The 18,665-nt window shown below is 39.3% G+C and overlaps 1 protein-coding gene across 21 annotated transcripts in view; it reads right to left on the bottom strand.

Annotated features, from left to right (window-relative positions):
- Positions 1–18,665, bottom strand: part of PARD3 (par-3 family cell polarity regulator) — a 573,907-nt gene that overhangs the window by 204,875 nt on the left and 350,367 nt on the right. For 13 of the 21 annotated variants that reach the window (XM_018057066.1, XM_018057053.1, XM_018057068.1 and 10 more), the window contains 4 exons: positions 18,026–18,196; positions 9,554–9,704; positions 3,064–3,253; positions 383–534 (listed from right to left, as the gene is read on the bottom strand). In XM_018057066.1, coding sequence (XP_017912555.1) covers positions 383–534; positions 3,064–3,253; positions 9,554–9,704; positions 18,026–18,196 — 664 coding nt within the window. The remainder of the gene's footprint in view (positions 1–382; positions 535–3,063; positions 3,254–9,553; positions 9,705–18,025; positions 18,197–18,665) is intronic. The other 8 variants (XM_018057067.1, XM_018057059.1, XM_018057062.1 and 5 more) reach the window with 2 other exon arrangements.

Here is an 18,665-nt window from a genome sequence, read left to right as displayed (position 1 = left end):
TCTCTCCAAAACTTTTTCTTCTAGTTCAAGAATCCCCACAACCAACCAAATCATAAGACCAATGAAATTGGTTTTAAACAGCTACAGTGTTAAAACATTTCATTTTTTCAAATAGAGATACATCATGATACGCACATGTGTTTGTTTCTTTTCTCATCAGAAAACATATATATTAACATATTGCACATGATGTAAACATGCCACTTAGGAGAAATGTAGTTATCTCAAACTTCGAGAAAAACTAATTTTTGCCAAATTGCCTCATTTCACATTTATTTTCTTTATTGCTCACAGTAAACAGACATGTGTTTGGGACCATCAGTTTTCATCTGAAAGCATCTAAAACCTTATTTAGATAAAGATTCATGGAGATTGTACTCACTACCTAAATCCATGCTTTTTGATTTTCGCGTTTTAACGAAATCCAATTGACTGGCATCTGAAAATTGCTTTGTGCGTTTTTCTGACATACTCTGACGTCCAAATCCTTCTCGTTGAAAAGCAAGAACTGGATCAACGTCTGGACTCAAAGAGCTGGCGTGAAGAGGAAAGAGAAACAAAAACATTTATTGAAAATAGGAGACATGCCATTCAGCAAAGTTCATCCACACCTGTGTGTATAAATGTGTCTCTGTGTGCGTCTGTATATCTTCCTCAGAAATATTTAAACTAAAGAGTACAAATATAGTCCATCAAAAAAAAATTTGGTTGTATAGGAGGCGATGGAAAAGCATGACATTAATTTACATTTAGAGCACTACACTAAAACTGAACTCCAAGTAGGCATCAAATCTGCAGACAGAGCAAATCTGCAATATATTTTTAATAGAAATTATTGGCTAATGGTTTTCCAAAGGTGTGCAAATTGTTGTTACTGAAAACCACATATTGCTATATTTTTTAAACTAATTTTCTGTCCTCTGAAATTACATTGTCACTAAGATTAGAATATGCTGTTTTTACCTTTTTCACCTTATAGACATTGTCTGTTATGTTTCCTAAATCAATTCATGGATTGAATAAAAGTATATTCTGTCAGTGAAGAAATGTAAAGTTTAGCCATTTGACATATTTAACCTTCCACAATTGTACAGTGAACTGTAAACATACACAATTGAATATGTCAAATGAGTTTGTGAGTTAATTAGCATCTTAAAATAACTAAAAATTCTTAAACCATAACATAATTAATTCTGCCCTATCAATATACCTAGTAAACTAATTTCAGACTCAAGAAACAATACACTAGCATACTTAGCAACACAGTCTGCAGGACTGACAGCTGATTCTTTAAAGAATGTAACCATATCCTGGTCCCCCCCTCCAAAGTTATTAAAATTCCAGTTATTAATCCTGCCTTATTGCCCTTTTGTTTTCATAACATTTTCATCAAGGATTAGGGAGATATTGTCAGGCTGGAAAAGCTTACATTTTCTGCTGTGATTCAGAACAGCTGCCATTCTTGTTTGGATAACCCTTCATTCATATTCTTTTCCAACTCCTGCACATTCCCCACAGCAAAATCATACAAGTCCTCACCATTCTATGAATCCCCTTAGGGACATTAATGCCACACTCCAGCCCTGTTCGTTATTCATCTCATTTTCACCAATACAGAGCTTCTTAAGGCCCCAAACAGATCTATTCCTACGGCTGCCTTCATAATTCCCCATCACGGTGTCAACTTGAAGGCTTTCGTACCGGTAACAAATATTGCAAATATCTAGTCCTTACTTTGTCATCACATTCACACTCAGAAAAAGATACACCATGCAGCAGCGCATGGGACAGCATCTGAGGATTTCAAGTGGTGGGGTTTCTCCTTTACACGGCAGCTCTTTCTCTATGCTGAACCAAAAAACTCATTCCAAGATAAGCTATTACACGTGGACTTGAGTGTAGCTCGAAGCCACAACAGTGAACGATCATTTTGCTGATAGATTCATAAAAGACCCCAGAGAAAGGGCAGTAAGAAAATTCGGGTGCAATGCCTCACATGGTTTGTGGTAATTGTCACTAAAGCCTTCCATGGTCATCCCTAGGAGGGATGGTCCTTTCGCTTATTGATGTATATAATTACTAGGCATGTAATTGATGTATATAATTACTAGGCACAGCCTCATTTCTGTGCCGCCCACTGACTCAATAATATCAAATACTTTCTTCTATTTTAAGAGATAGAGGAGAAAAAATAGGATTCAACTGCTCCAGAAATCATGACGCTAGACATGTACAGGGATTTCCCTGGTGGTCCAGTGGATACAGGAGGCGCAGGTTTGATCCTCGGCCGAGGAACTAAGATCCCACATGCAGCACCATGAGGCCAAAATAATAATAATGATCAAAGAAGTACAAAGACTAGAACAGTCACAACACTCTAAAAAGAAAACCTGTAAAAGCCTCTTCTCTACTCCCAAAACATAACAACTATTCATTTGGCCAAAGTTATCTATCTGTTACAAATTCTCAGTCACCATTAGGGATTTGCTTAGAATTTATTTATTGAATAGAAAAACAATTCATCAAATTAACACAGATCTAAAATAATTAAACGGCTTCCCAGGAGGCGCTAGTGGTATAGAAGTTGACTGCCAATGCAGGAGACAGAGACACAGGGTCAGTCCCTGCATTGAGAAGATCCCCTGGAGGAGGGCATGGCAACCCACTCCTGTATTCTTGCCTGGAGAATCCCATGGATGGAGGACCCTGGCGGCCTATGGTTCCTTGGGTTGCACAGAGTCGGACACGACCGAAGCGACTTAGTACAAATTAATTAAAAGTGAAACTTAATAAATGCGTAGGATTTCGGAGTTAGTGAGAGTTTTCTTGTTGGTTTGGTTCAATTCCTCACCATAGACCTGGAAAGGCTAACACAATTGGGCAGGTTTATGAGGTTGAGGGAAATCTTTTGTTCAGAGTGATAATTTTGAGTATTAAAATCATGAAAACAGAACTTAGCTATAAAAGACACCCATCTCACTGAGCTCAATGACAGAATATTTAAACATAAAATCAAGTGTGATTGCAATTACCCAATGTTTTCCAGCCCTGGAGTGTTCTTACCAGTCTGCAGAGTCGCTGATGCCAACCTTGGCCCATGTGCCAGTGTCTGTCGTCACAAATCCGACATCGTCATGGGAGCTGGAAGATGACTGGTCAGAGAGATGTGGCGGAAGCACTGGCAACCTGTCATCCTCAATAATGACAGTGTCATCCTGGGGCATGTTCACCGTGGGGGACAGCTGGTATTTACCTGTCCAGTGGAAACACAAAAAAGACATTCTAGACATCCATCTAAGGGCGAGATGCATTAATGTTAATACTTCGCTACATCAGAAAAAGTCTGAATTTCCAAAATGTCTCAACCTGGTAGAACAAAACAGAATAAAGAAAATTTATTTCCATAAACGGATGTCCGTTGGAGACCTCTGGTCTCTTCCTTCTTCTGATGCTATGGAGCTCTGGGTGTGGCATTCCATGTCTCTGGTTTTATGCTTCCTAAGGCCAGAGCTGATCTCTAGAATGACTTCTAACATGAAAATGCCATGTGGATTCTAAGTCGTTGAAGTTGTTTGAAAATTTTTACCAGGAAATTTGAAGGGAAGCCCTGCAGACTTACATCAGTCATTCACTCATTCACTCACTGGGCACCTACCACCTAGCAGATCTGTAAGAAAGACAATCTCTGTCTCTCAATGGCTCACAGCCTGAAGAAGGAGACAGACCAGATACAGTGGTAACTGACTGGTGCTGTGAGTGAGGTCCCGCAAGTACCCTGGCATTCACTAGTGCTGGTAGCTGAAGGCAGAGGATGCTGGAAATCATAGCAAAAGTCAGCATCTGAGAGGGGTTTTGAATGATGACTGTGATTCATTCTGCTAGAAGAAATGATGACATTCATTACAGACATCAGCAATAGCATCTTTAAGTGCACGATGGAGAAAACATCACAGTGCACTCAGGTGACACTTCAGAGACAGCAGGAGTGATCTTAGAGGGAAAAGACTAGGATCTCACTGCCGTGAGGTCTTTCAGGCCAAGACACAGGAGCTTGTGAATTCTGATTTATTCAATTAGGATATGGTGTTCTTGGTAAGAAATGACCCAGAACTGTCCACATTGATCAGTTTCTTTCAGGGAGATCGGCTCAAGTTCATGGATCAGCATGAGAGGTGTTTATCTTTCTTAGGATAAAATTATAATTCAAGGGCCTGAATCATTATAGATAAAGCTGGGGTCCAAATGCTGCCATCTTCCTGCCCCAAGATACCTACAGCTCTTCTGGCTTCCTCCCCAAACCTTGTGCCGTATTTCCTCTGAGCAAGAACTCATGGGCGAGGCTTCAGTTCACATGAATATCTTGAGAAAGGCTGTCCTCAGAGATACATTCATCACAGTGTGATGTGGTCACGCTGGTCTGGCTCTTCCAACAGAGCAAGGAAAATGGACACATTGCCTCTCACCTCACAGGAGGATGGAAACACGCTCATTGCAAGTCCAACATCCACATCTGTGAAATCAGCTCTCCTGCTTCTTATGCAAATAAGCAGGACTGCTGCCCTTTCCAAATCCTATCACTGTTTTAAAAGGGTGTCCTCGTCCTCTATGATAAACTACTTTTAAAAACAGCACAACAGCAATGTGACGACAGTTCATGACACTTTAATATCTGTCTTAAGATCTCATTTTTAAACATTCATAAGAGTGTGTACATAATAATTTTTGTTTTAACACCATTTTGGAAATTAGAGGATGGCATACATATAGACTTGAAGGATTTTAAATATATACTATTGTTCTAGACATTTAAACAAAGGAGAAACACAAAGTTGATAGAGAGTTTTTCAGGACAACCCAAAGCACAATTGCTAGAAATTTCCAATGAATTCATTACTTAGCACCAACTACTCTATTACAGAAATACTATATGTTCACTGAAATCTCTCCTCAGCAAATTATCAAGAAAAATACTCGATTCTGATTTGAAATACATCCATTTTGACAAACTGTAAAAACGAGCAACTTTTTATGAATGATCATAATAAAAAATGGGAGTCGAATTTAATACTTTACTGTTTCCTTTTCCTGAATTCAAATGACTCATTTATGCCCACTCCAGTTTTAGGATATTAGTACAGAAAGACAGAAATCTGTTCAATAAAATATCATTCATAAATAAGGTTGGACATTGCAGCACTATTACCCAAAGAAATATTTCCTACTCAAGACATACTTCCCCCACAAAAAAAACATGTAGACAATGAAAAAACACAAGTTATCCCTAATAGCACACCACTGACATGTCACAGCATTAAATGTCATGTCCTCACCCAGGCAAAATTTATTGGAAGAAACTATTATGGTGTCATGATAGCAAACTAATTTCTAAACGTAAAAATGAGAACTTGTATGCAATATATTGAGAGGCAGTCTAGCAAGCAATATGAAATACAGAATGGTTCTGCATGTGACAGTCCTTTTTCATACTGTTTTGAGTAGAAATATTGATCCTTAAGTGATCCAAAATTTTATACCGAAATAAAAAGGACAAACTGTCCCTATTAACAGCAAAACAAGGACTCAGCTTTTATTCTCTCACCCACGATTCTGGAGGCTAATATTTCAAAAGTCTTGAAAATACATATTTCTCCATCAATTTTCCACTTTGCAGCAATAACAAACTTGTCAGGAATATTGTTTTGGGATCCAACTTCAGGAATATATTGGGGGTAATAAATAAGTTGCCAAACTACATATTCTACCAAACTTCACCTAGTCTGCAGGTACGTGGCACATCCTGAATGTGAACCCTTTGAGGGCTGACTTCAGAAGCCTATGATCTGGTTTTCAGTGAATGAACTTTCCTCTTCCCACAACTAGTTAAAAAACAAGCTAAGATTTAAACTGTAGCAGAGTAAAACAATGCGATACAGAATGACTTTACCAAACATTTATTCATTGGTGTATTTACATAGGAGGCAGCACCATGCATGACACTAGAAACCAATGAAAACTTTGCCAGTGATTTGACTCACAATAAAAAACATTAATGTTCCATTTCTCTACGTTTAATTTCTAACAAGTTCAAACTACTCTGAACAAAATTTTTTTTAAACTCACTACAAGTATATGAATATAAAAACTACTGAATTACATTTGAAAATGGAGTCAACAGATTTCAATTGTGCTTTAAACAGAAAAATTCTTCAGATAAAAAATGTTGGAAAACATGTTAAGGCTCCATGCTCCCAAATGTGATGGTGTCCTATGAAGCACACATGCTGGTGAAATTAGCTGCACCTATTACTGCTATTGTTAGTAGTAGTAGTTAAGATAGCCAAGGATTTGTAAAATACTTTTAAGGCTTTTAAAAGGAAGAAATCCTACATAGACTCCATACAGATTTCTCTTTGATGAGTGTCCAAGATCACTCCTTGAAAATCCATGATAGTGGAGAGTCAGCCAATACCGAAGATACCTGGAGAACTCCTGCCTTTGTTTGCAAGTCTGGCTGAACTCACCAAAAGCTAAGGAGATGAATCAGGTTCCAATAACACGGGATTCATGACTCAGAAAAATATACATCATAATTTTGGTTCAGGAACACGGAATTCTGGGGCTTCAGACCTGTCACTTAATTTCTTTAGTCCAAAATTCCCCTGCACAGATGTTAAGTAGGTGGGGGCACATGGTTTGTAAGGTGGTTTCCTCTGAAACAACTTATTTGATTTAAATCACTGTGTTGGCCAGGACGGAAGATTCTGCATACTGTGTAATGCCAGTTGCTTGAAAATGTGGATACTTAAAAATGGATGTTAATAAAGGTTAAATGTCACTAATACTTACTGTGTGATCCCACAAATCCCCAGAGAGGGCTATTTTTAGAAAGAGGAAATAGCCAAGAACAAAATAAAACTAAAATCATCATGGGATCTTGGGGCTTAGCTCTTTTATTTGTTAAGTGGGAAAGTGTGGCTGGTGACATCTGACATGTTCCCAACTCTAGAATCTCTCCCTTTTTTGGTCTATTGTTTGGAAGCTTCTCTCCTGAGATATGTTCCCATAGAAATGAGTCAGCTTCAAAGCTCCTTTTGGACCTAGAGTTCCACAGGAGGAATATTCTATGTGAAAGTATACCCTGTCCACATGAAATTAATCATTTCTTAATGTAGTCATCTGGAATTTCAATACAAAGTTCTGTCTGAATCATAGCAGATCATGAAGCAGAAACCACCACCTCCACTGGTGTCCAAACAGGGGTAAAACGGATAGAAGACAACCCAAACAAGATCAGTCTGAGAAATTCTCATGCACCCAAATGCTGCGCCCATTAGTATATGATGGTGCTACCGGGTTTAGCTTAACTGAAATTCAGTGCTTTAATTTCTTATATTTGGTACCTTGCTTTGGTATCTTTTTGTAAAACACTATCTTTTGCAAGATTCCTAACTCTTAAGTGGGAAGTGACATTATGAATACTGCTTGTTTCTTAGGGTCAATGATGCTGAAACAGGGACTGACAAAGACTAAAGAATTCTCAAAATTTTAAAACTCAAGATAAAAACTCAAATTCAGCACATACATTTCTCAGAGTAAAATATATGAGACTCCTAGTTTCTAGTACAACTAACTTGTAAAAAAATGTCTTAAAATATCCAAATCATACAATATCAGTTTGGCCTACCATAAAAGCAGTCTGTCACCCCCAGCCCAAAACAGAGCCCACAGTACATTACAAAGCACAGAGCTGAAAGGGAGGCTACTACCCCAGCAGAAGCATCTGGAATTTTAAAGTCCATTACATCTCCAGCAGAGGGAAAGGAAAACAATGCCAACTCTAAAGCAAACTTAGGGCTAATGAGGTCGTTACTAACAAAGGCAGGGCACGAGACGGAAGAAAAAGAAGGAATCCTCAGCCCATATATACAGCATTTCCAAAGGTCACTAGGTGAACTGGGGGCTTTTGGTTTGTGTTTTAGGTTTAGTTTTTCGCCTTCCTCTGAAGCATCAGGGATTGGAGGCAGGATGCAGGTTACAGGAACTGGTGGACCAATGGTCTGATTCAGTATGGCAAGTCCTATGTTCCTATAATAGAGGGGAAATTACAGCGAATCACTTTGTATGCATACAGATCCAGGGACACATATACTCTCTTTCTCTCTTAAGAGGTCTGAATTTTCAACAGTAAAAAAAGCGCTTAATGAAGATCAAGTGACACACCAAAACTGGAAAAGCAGGGGAAACCTCACAGCAGTGAGGAGAGTGACTATTAACAAATGAAGGTTAATCTAACGCACCATGTGCAACGCCTGTCATCTGACAGGTGTGCAGTACCTTCAGCATTCTTCCCCTGCTCACACTCCACCAAGACGATCAAACAAAAATGGTGACAAAATTAAACCAGAGAGCTGGCATGTCTTTATTCTACGTGTAATAAAATTAGAAATGGGGAATTTAGCACTATATCCAAATAAGAAAGCTAGAAGGATTAGAGGAAGAACAACAGAAAATTCTACTAGTCATGTTCACATATTTTTCTGATCATGTCTGGTAGAAAGTTCTTTGAAGGCAGACTGTTTCTCACTCCTCTTTGCATCTACAGCAAAAGTAAATACAGTGTCTTGCCAACAGCAGGCTTTCCATAAACATACACTGATGAAGGAAACAAATTCCTGTCCCAGTGAAGCTTCCTAATGGAGACATGGACTGTATTCAATCTCCATTAAATGTGCTGAGAATGGAGTTAAATTTAGGCTTGTACTTCAGATTAGAGGCTTGCAAAACACACCACCAATCAAAGCATTTTAGGTCATGTGCTATTTTAATCAAAACAGCATCTTACATTTTAAATTTGACAACTCTCACAAGCTAATCCCAAGATGAGCAACTCAGTAAATCCAACCACTCTGGTGGCAGAGCAAGTCTTTATTAACCAGATCTGTTAGCAGAGAGCTGAACGGCTGCAGAGAAAGTGCTAATAACCTCATTACCCACTGGGGGCCACACAGACAGAATGGTGCTGAATGCAAACAAAGGACGCAAAACACTGGTTTCAGGATTTTCAAATGAAGCCTTTGAAAAAGTTGAGATGCAATTAAAACAGGGTAACACGTTAGTCCATAACAACCACAAAATGTGAATATTTCATATACACATATTTACATATTTTTCCTTTCCCTGTAAACAGTGCTATTATAAAAATATGACTTTGAAATCATGCCATAAACCTCTAAATTTTGATTAAAAAAAAAACACAGCTTCATTTAACATCTCAGACACACTAAGAATATCTTGATCACTGGAAAGCACTTCTGTGTGATCCCCTTCTTTTTCTCCTTTTCCACGTGTTATAGGATCTAAACCTCACTTAACAAAATCAATGTATTGATTGCCTCTTTCAGCATTAACACTTCCTGAATAATTATAACAAACATGTTCCTTTTCCCCTTGAAAACATGGGACTCCTTTACATTAATATTACATTAATAACCTCTCCGTGAACCAGTAAAAGCATAAACATAAGATGGGACCAACAGGGTTATACCTGACTCACCCATTATCCTACTGAGCGCAGCATTTCTTGTGGGTGATTCATCAAGACCCTCGAGCCCGCTGTAGAGGGAGTGGGAAATCCTTCGTTCTCTATCATCCAACACTGTTTCAATGGGCAGCTCGGGTCCAGAGGGGCTCCCAGGTGACTTCAGCTGCAGAGAAAGATGGAGAAAGGCAAAGTCAGAAGTGGAGGCCCAGGAGCAGCATGGGGGAATTATAACAACTTGCCCAAGGCCTGCATCCAACTGAGTACCAAATGAACTAGAACTTTTCACCCTGTACCAAAATAATTTGTGATGACAGCTCTGCCTAATGACCAACTTTCTGTGCCACTTTACACTGTGCCTCCCATGAAGTTCTGTCAGATTTCAAGCACTGGAGGAAAAATATGTATATTAAAGGCTTTTTTCCAAACTTATCGTGTTGCTTATTTTTTCAGTTTGACGGTTAAGTATCTGTTGAAGTCAATTTAAGCTATGGTTTAATTCAGAACTTTTTTATGACATGCTGCCCTGTGCAACACATGCTTTATCATTATCAGAATGGAAGCTGAAATTTAACTCTGCTTTTTACATTTAGAGTGTGTAAATACAACTAACCATTAGCACACCATGGTGTGTGTGCAGGGGAGTATGACCACCTACAATCTAAGACCTAAAGGCCACTTGTTAGCTCAGGTGTCTTCAACAACACACTGAGCCTCCGTTTTTTTCTGCTGAAATTAGAAACAAATTCTATTCTCTCATTGTAATCCTAAGTATGAGAGAAAATAAACCATAGGATAGGGACCTCCTGGTGGCCCAGTGGTTAAGATTTTGCCTTCCAATGCAGGAGGTGTGGGTTCAATTCCTGGTCAGGGAACTAAGATCCCACATGCCTCGTGGCCAAAAAAAGCCAAAACATAAAACGGAAGTAATACTGTCACAAATTCAATAAAGACTTAAAAAACAACAACAACAAAAAAAAGCTATTTAGGATATTGACAATACAGAAGTAAAGAGTAAGTATTCTAATGAAGCAGGCAAAGATGCCTATTTACAAACATACAATCTGCTAGATAAGTGGACCATATAGGTTGATTCCCATCACCAAGAATTAAAATAGTGAGTGGCATAACAGTTGTGCCTTATAAGTTATGAACTTCATAAAAATAATAGGAGAGAGAAATCTATGCTAGTAAGGCCATGAAACAATAGGGAACAGAACATATAAATACAAATCCTCCCAATGGGGGCTCCAACGTTAACATCACCTGATGCTTTGGCAAAGGCCTACCTACAGCCAGAGGCAGGGAGGACTTGGGTAGTGGGGGCGGCATGGAGGCAGGGGCTCCAGCACAGCAAAGCGAACGGTGCACGATCCAACACGGAGGAAACCACAACTGTGGCTTCTCCATTGGAACAAATTCTTATTTCTGTTAGAAGCTATCATCTGTTTAATATAAATGAGATATTTAATGAAGTTCTGAATTGTAGACTTATCTCGCCCAGTTTGATAAGCACTGGGGAGATTTAATGCATTGAAGGGTCAACACAATTACAACTGGAGGCACGTCAAACTGCAGGAGAATAATAAACGTGCAGTGCTGGTGAATTAGACTCAATAAGGTTTAAATTGTGAAATGAGGATTTGTTTTATTAGTTTCTTTTTTTTAATTGCAGATTACAACCGACAGCTTTACTGAAAAGAAAATTAAATACTCAAGGTCTTGGATATAAAAAAAATAAAAAAATATTTTCTGAAAGGACATGATGCCATAATTCCAAGGGACTCTGGGGAAGTAAAAACAAAAATAAACACAACAAATACCTGATATCTTTAAAAATAGACATGCATGAGTATTTTTAATGAGCACAATATTAAAGAGACTTGCTATACGTCTCAACGTGCAAAATCTGCATCCTACACAATAATTTATTTTATCATAAGACAGACAACACATCCGTGAGTTTGCTTAACAAATACATTTAATTGAACTACATAACTGCAAATTTTTTAGATAATAAACTCTTTATAAAGCACCTTTATGAGAAACCCCTAAATATCCCGAGAGGCTATTTTAGAATTTTATAAAGTCAAGTAAAAATTCCATTTAAAGAATAGTACATGCAGGCTTTCCAGAGAAAAACAATAAGATGCCTATTCATTAGGAAAGTCATACTTGAGCACTTTCCTGGGAAAGCATCTGCACCTCCCCACCTCCCTAACTGTGTCTAATTTGCATCTCAAAAGACAGATTTAAATGAAGACATCAATGGCCTCCTACATAAATATTTAACAGAAGATACAATGCCTTTTAATTTCTTAAAAAAAAAAAAAGGACTGGAGTACAGAGTTTTGTTTTAAATCTTTTGATGATTCTTTCTGTTGTTGCAAGCAAAGAGTTTGAGAAAGAAGAGTGTATGACATTGGAGTGTGGGAGTGGCCGCTCCAAGGAAGGTGGTCCTAGAAGAGTGGGTGGCCTTCCTGCAATATGGTTTGCTCCCAGGCAGACCATATATTTTCCTTATATGAAACTCTTATCAAATTAAGCTTAATTCCAAGAGGACACCAAAATAAAAGGACTGCAATTTTCACTTTGTCTTTTCAGCTGCAAAAAAAATGTTCTTCCATGCAACACAATTCAGTCCCAAGTAGGAGCAGAAGTTTGGGACCCCATCAACTCCAGTGCTAGGAAAATAGGAATGCCTTTTCACCCATTAAAGAGAATTCAGCTCTAGGCTGCAACAAGATAACCTATACTGGAGGTCAGCATGAAGCGATACAGTCTTTTCCCAAAGGAATGTGCAAGTGCACGTCACGGGCCAAGAAATAGCCTATACTCTTTGACCAGTCCATTTATTTCATTTTCCAGTTGCTATCCTCACAAAGTAAGAAGCTAAGTGAATAACAAAGATTCATGCCAATCAATAATATCAGAACTTCATTTACGAAGGCATAAACATTGGGAATTACTCCATACCTAAAAACAATGGAAATACAGCATTCTCTTCAAAACATATTCAAATGATCATATGTGGCTTTTATAATCAGGAAATAATAAGTGCTATTTAATAACAAAAAGCTGGATACTGTCCAATGAATATGCTTTATATTATACACTTGGCCTACTCTTCCTGGGAAAAGGTGAAAGATTGGTTCCTTTTTAAAAATGAATACAATATCTATAGGGCTTTGTAAAATCTCATGTTGTTGTAAGTGTGCATTAGCAGGTCAAATCATGTCTTTCCCATAAAGAGAATGTATCCCACCATCTCAACTATAAACAGTGAAAAGCTGGCACAGATACTGCCCTAATCCCCTTCAGCAAGCCTAAATCTGGGTCCGAGTTAGTAATTGGCACAATCTCATTATCTGATATTTCAGTCTTTATAAGCTTATTCTGTTTTATCCCCAATTCCTGGCACAGAGCAGGCACTGGGTGAATAATTGGATGAATAAATTCATTTCTGAGTGAATGACTCAGAGTTTCCTTAAAATGGTTTAGAGAGATCATACATATAGGCCATGTGGAAGCAGGCCCTTAAAGCTGAGGACACTGCACAACACTGGAAGTAAAAGAAAGTTGATTGAGATAAAAAAATCACACACTGTAGAAAATACTGGTTTGGTCAAAAAGTTCGTTCAGGTTCTCCATGCCTCTTAAAGGGAAAACCCAAACGAACTTCTTGGACAACTCAATACTAATATCCAAAGGACAAGTTAACACAAAACGATGGATAAAAAGATGGGGTTTAACTTTGGAAAAGAGTGACCAGAGTTTCAGGGCACAGTTCCGGGTTCTGCTTTTATGAAGAACCATTGCTAACGACCGTCACGTCTCCATGTGGTCGAGAGCAAGGACCAGAGGGTAAAGCAAGCCTGGACGTGGCAGACGCAGAACAGATGGCCTCCCTGACTCAGGGTTACTGTCCACACTTCCCAACATAGCCAGAGCATCAACTGCCCAAACAACACACACGCCATCAGACCCTCTCGTGCGCCTAAGAGGGATGGACACCTTGCTTCTCGGTTTCTTAAATTACTTGCTGGCATTAAGCACATCATTTGACCTCCCTGTGTTTATTTCTTCACACATAAAGAGAATCATAAATGATACCTTAGGCTCCTTCCTATTCTAATATAGCTTTCTAATTCTAAGAGGATTAAACTGCGAGAGAGAATTCATTTTAAAGTAGTCCTTGGTCAGTTCAGTAAGTTTTGACAAATTGACAAATCCATGTAACATACACCTCTCTTTGGATAAAGGGCATTCCCATTACCTTAGTAAATTCCTCCCTATTATTTCCCACTCAATCCCAACTTGCTCAAAAGCAACCAATGATATTTTCATCCTAGTTTTCCCAGTTCTAGATTTCCGTATAAATTAAATAATGTTGATAATAATAATAATATTAGTAACGGTATGAAAAATTAATAATCCCAATTGATATCAGCTTATTCATTGCTATAAAAATGCCTGCTGGGATGATTAACAAGAGCTTATTAAATCTATAGGCCAAGTTGAGAGAACTGATACTTCAATGATACTGAATCTGCTAATCATGTATCACTCCACTAATTTCAATCTAACTTAATTCTTCAGCAATGTTTTATAGAATTATGAGTACAGAGACTATCTGCATTGTTCAATTCATCCCAAAGTATTTTACAGTTTTTGATACATAGAACAGGAGCAGCTTGCTCTGTGGGAAGACGGGCTTTACTGCAGTGTAAACAAAATGGGTTGAGGAGGAGATCCTTCAGGGAGCGGCAGCACAGAGGCCTGCTAGGTGACTGGGCAACTGCAGGGGATGGAGGAGAGTCAGGGAGGAGAGATTCCAGAGGAGGAGGTGACAGAGACAAGAAAGGCATCTGAGAGGTCAGGGTCACCCCAGATCCCCAGCTTCAATTGAAGAAAGAGTAGAGCTGTTTCTTCGGGGAAGGACAAAGGGAGATGAAGAGCTCGAGGAGGAACTCAAGGAGGAAAAAGCAGAGGTGCCTCAGAGACGCACCAGTAGACGTCTCCAGTGGAGAGGGGGTCTGGAACTAGAATAGGGCCCTGAGATGGTAACACGATCACAGGATTCATCACAGCGAACACAGTACCCGAACACCAGGGAACAAAGGTCTCCCGGGGAGCGTGTGCAGAAGGCACAGCCTAGGAAACGCCCTGAAGACTACTAACCAATAAAGGCATAGGCAGAAGAGTGCAACCTCAGAGGAGACAGAAGGGCCAGACTGAAGTAGGAGAAAAACGGAGAGAACGGACAGGAAAGGATTCAAGAACAAGGCAGCGTTCACAGACTCCTGAGAAGTCAAGAGGGAGAGACGGAAGAACATCTTCTAGAAAATATCTCGAATGTGCTGTACAGAAACAAAGAACAGAGAAGTGCAGGGGAAGATGTACCTAGCGCCACGAGTTGCCGACTTTTTCCTTTTTTTTTTTTAAATCTTTGGCCATACCACACAGAACGTGAGATCTTAGTTCCCTGACCAGGGATCAAACCTGCACCGCCTGCTTTGGAAGCCCCAAATCTTAATCACAGGACTTCCAGGGAATTCCGCAGAGTTGCTAATTTGTAAAGAAAACATATTGAGATAGCACACAGCACTTCCCACATATAAGAGAGGGCAAGGAAAGATGTGCCAAAGCACAAAAGATGAGCTTTTTGCAAATTTTCATCTTCTCTAGCTTGAAATTAAGTATGCAAACCCTTGATTTAAAGATGAGTCAGTGAAATAAAGTTCTGTGATACTGTCCAAGGCCGGACTACACAGCTGATGGATAGACCCAGAAGGAGGGAACTTAGCACATTATTCTGGGTTGAGGTTCATGCATGACAAGACATACTCTGGTTACATCAATATTTACGGTAACATAATTTACACAAACCCTCTCAGTAATTCACGGAGATGTTTCTCCAAAGGTAATATATAATATAAGTACAACACCAGCAAAATCATGTCTTAAGACTTATGGGAAGCTGAAATGAGCTCTTCTGTCTTCATATAATTCTTTAGTTAAATCCTGTCAGTACAAAAGGCTTTTCACTGGTATTACAAAGAGAACACAGCACTCGTGATAAGATTTTTTTTTATCTAATTGCTTTATAAGCTTACTCTATCCTAAGAAATAGTAATAACCAGCAATGTATGAAAGTGATACCATAAAGAATATTGAATATTAAAGTCTATTACTGCATACTGCCGCTGTTCCCTTACTTAAATCATTTTCATTCACATAAATTCATATGCAGAAGTGAATGAGACACAAAGATATTGTGGTGGGATTTCAATTCCATGTATCTTACAGGGCGACAGGGGATCAAATCAGTGCCTTTATCAAAATATTTTCAGGCTACTACAGGTTTGTTTGGGGAACAAGAGGGAATCACCTGAACCAGATGAAAGCATGTCTAGATTCAGGATGCTGACCCTGGGTCTGTTTCTTACAGCCGAAGTGCCCATGCAATATTTCAAGCTTTTCTCTGAAGGAAAACTTTGAGAAGGTGATAACAATATGATATACTGTCCAGGAGAATATCCTGGGATGGAACCTGCATCAGTTCTGTTTGTTTTTTATTTGCACTGGGTCTTAGTTGCGGCACGTAGGATCTAGTTCCCTGACCAGGAATCGAACCCAGACCCCCTGCGCTGGGAGACTGGAGTCTCAGTCACTGGACCACCAGGGAAGTCCCCCAGGGTTTTTATTCACCACTATACCCCTGGGACCTAACACATTTTCTCAGTGAGCATCTGTCTAATGAATACAGTCTTAGGGAAAATCAAATTCTTCCATTTTTGAAAAAGACCTAATAAAGAACAATGTGTCTTGTGAACAAACTGTGGAGATAGCTCTTTACAGGACTTATGTTTAAAACATCAGGGAATGATTTGGAAACCAATAAAAATTACCATTCAAGAAAATCAATCCAGTAGCCTAGCATTTATATCGGAGAAGGCAATGGCAACCCACTCCAGTACTCTTGCCTGGAAAATCCCATGGACGGAGGAGCCTGGTAGGCTGTGGTCCATGGGGTCACTAAGAGTCGGACACGACTGAGCGACTTCACTTTTTTTCACTTTCATGCACTGGAGAAGGCAATGGCAACCCACTCCAGCGCTCTTGCCTAGAGAATCCCAGGGACAGCAGAGCCTGGTGGGCTGCCGTCTATGAGTTCGCACAGAGTTGGACACGACTGAAGCGACTTAGCAGCAGCATTTATCTTCATCATAAAAAAGCTAATGTTTTACTTTCATAGTTTTCCACTATGAGGTTTCTAGTTAAGGTGACACTCTTCTCTTGCTGTCGTGGAAATTAACTTGTTAATTAACATTAAGTCATTCTTCATTTGGAAAATAAAAATGTCAAAGTAAGTCTATGGTCGATAATTTTTCAAAAATTGGTCACCTCTCCACTAACTACCCCCTGAGCTCAAAGGTATGTTGCAAAATCCAGTTGTGTTAACTGACTGGATGAGCCATCATCATGACCTGAAAAGCTTTCTTTATATATTAAACACAGATTTTAAAATTAAGAAAAACACCTAAGCAGGTTAGGTATACTTTCCAGTCTGTGTGATTTGCTAAACATTTTCTCTTAGCTGATTTAAAAGTATGGAGAGTTGAACATCAGTAAAGAGAAAAACAACAAACAATACTTTCAGCAAGCAGGTCCCACCTCTTTCCTATAGATGGCACATACTTCATAAAATGTCTTTAAAAAATTGTTTGTTTTTTCAGGTTCTAATATTTATTAACAAACCTATATTTAATTCCCTTTAAATTTTCAAATGCGCTGCTATTGAAACATAAGTAGTATGTTTCTACTTGGTATGTTTTTGCTATCTGGGAAAACAAAAACTCACGTCCTTCAGGAAAGAAAACCTTCCCACTCACACCTGGTTAGACACAGCACAGGTGCAGAACCCACCATGGTTTCATGTAGCAGATATCACTGAAAAGCAGGTTCTCCAGAGGAAAATGCCCAGCCCTATAGTAAAGGATGAAGCAGGCCAGGCGTGGGAAGGGAGGCTCCCACTTCTGACCACGTCACAAGAGAAACAGACTCTCCCCCTTGAGGGACTTTGCAAGAGGCACCCAGTCTAGATAAGCAAGGGAACAAGCAATCGTTGCTTTGATGTTTCTCCCTCCTGGTTCAACACTGCTGAACAGCAGAGAAACTGCACTCTGAGCAGGAGTGTGGGGCTCTGTTTTCAAGGTGTGAATCCTGCTAGACAAAGGCGCCTTCCAGATCCCGGCATTAACTGTTGAGGTGGCAATAGAAATATTACAGCATGCTCAGGAATATTTTGATCACAGAATGAAGAAAATAAATCACAATCTAATGACAATGAAATAAACTCTAGCCACCAGAGATAATTGAGAATCTTGCGGTAAAGCCCAGGGACCTGTAATTCTTCGTCCAGTGTTAGGACAGAACTTGGTACTACGGCCATTTCAGATGCCTTTTGTCTTTCTCATCCTTTACCTCAGTGCATTTGCTTATTCTCCTCGCCACAATGAGCTGGATCATTCCTCGCTTGTTCCCTTCAGTGGACATGGACCTCCGGAGGGTTTCCATGGCATCCTGGTTTGTCTTGCCCAACAGGGATTCTCCATTCACTGCTATCAGTTGATCATTCACCCGAAGCCTCCCATCCTGGGAAGGGAGCAGGTAAAAATAAGTGCCATTAAACAGTCTGTGATAAAAGAAGCTGCTTTCCCCTTCGTTAAAAAAATAAAATGAAAACAAAGCAAAAAGGCAAAAAAAAAAAAAAAAAAGTGGGGGGGGGCTTTAATACTAATGGATTATGCCCAATTGAACACTAGCATAATAATGTGTGAGCAGCCCTTGCAGCCTGTGTCTACTTCAATCATTTATACATTTGTAAATCAAGTCATTATCATAATCTGTTTACCAAAATAGCATACTAATTCAAAGGACACAAAGTGATTACTTTCCTGCTTCCACAGACACCCAGAGAGGTTATTTACAACCCAAGACATGCAAAAGCTCCAGGCTATTAGACAATTGCAGAGAAGAGCAGCACCCCCCTCAACAGACAGCCAGGACATTTTCTCTCCTCTGGGAAACAGAAGTGACCCACGAGAAGCTGAAGGGAGAGAAG

Source organism: Capra hircus, chromosome 13 (genome assembly GCF_001704415.2).
Source record: "Capra hircus breed San Clemente chromosome 13, ASM170441v1, whole genome shotgun sequence".
Taxonomy (NCBI): domain Eukaryota; kingdom Metazoa; phylum Chordata; class Mammalia; order Artiodactyla; family Bovidae; genus Capra; species Capra hircus.
The sequence above is the reverse complement of the archived record's forward strand: the minus strand, read 5'-3'. Positions and strand labels throughout refer to the sequence as shown.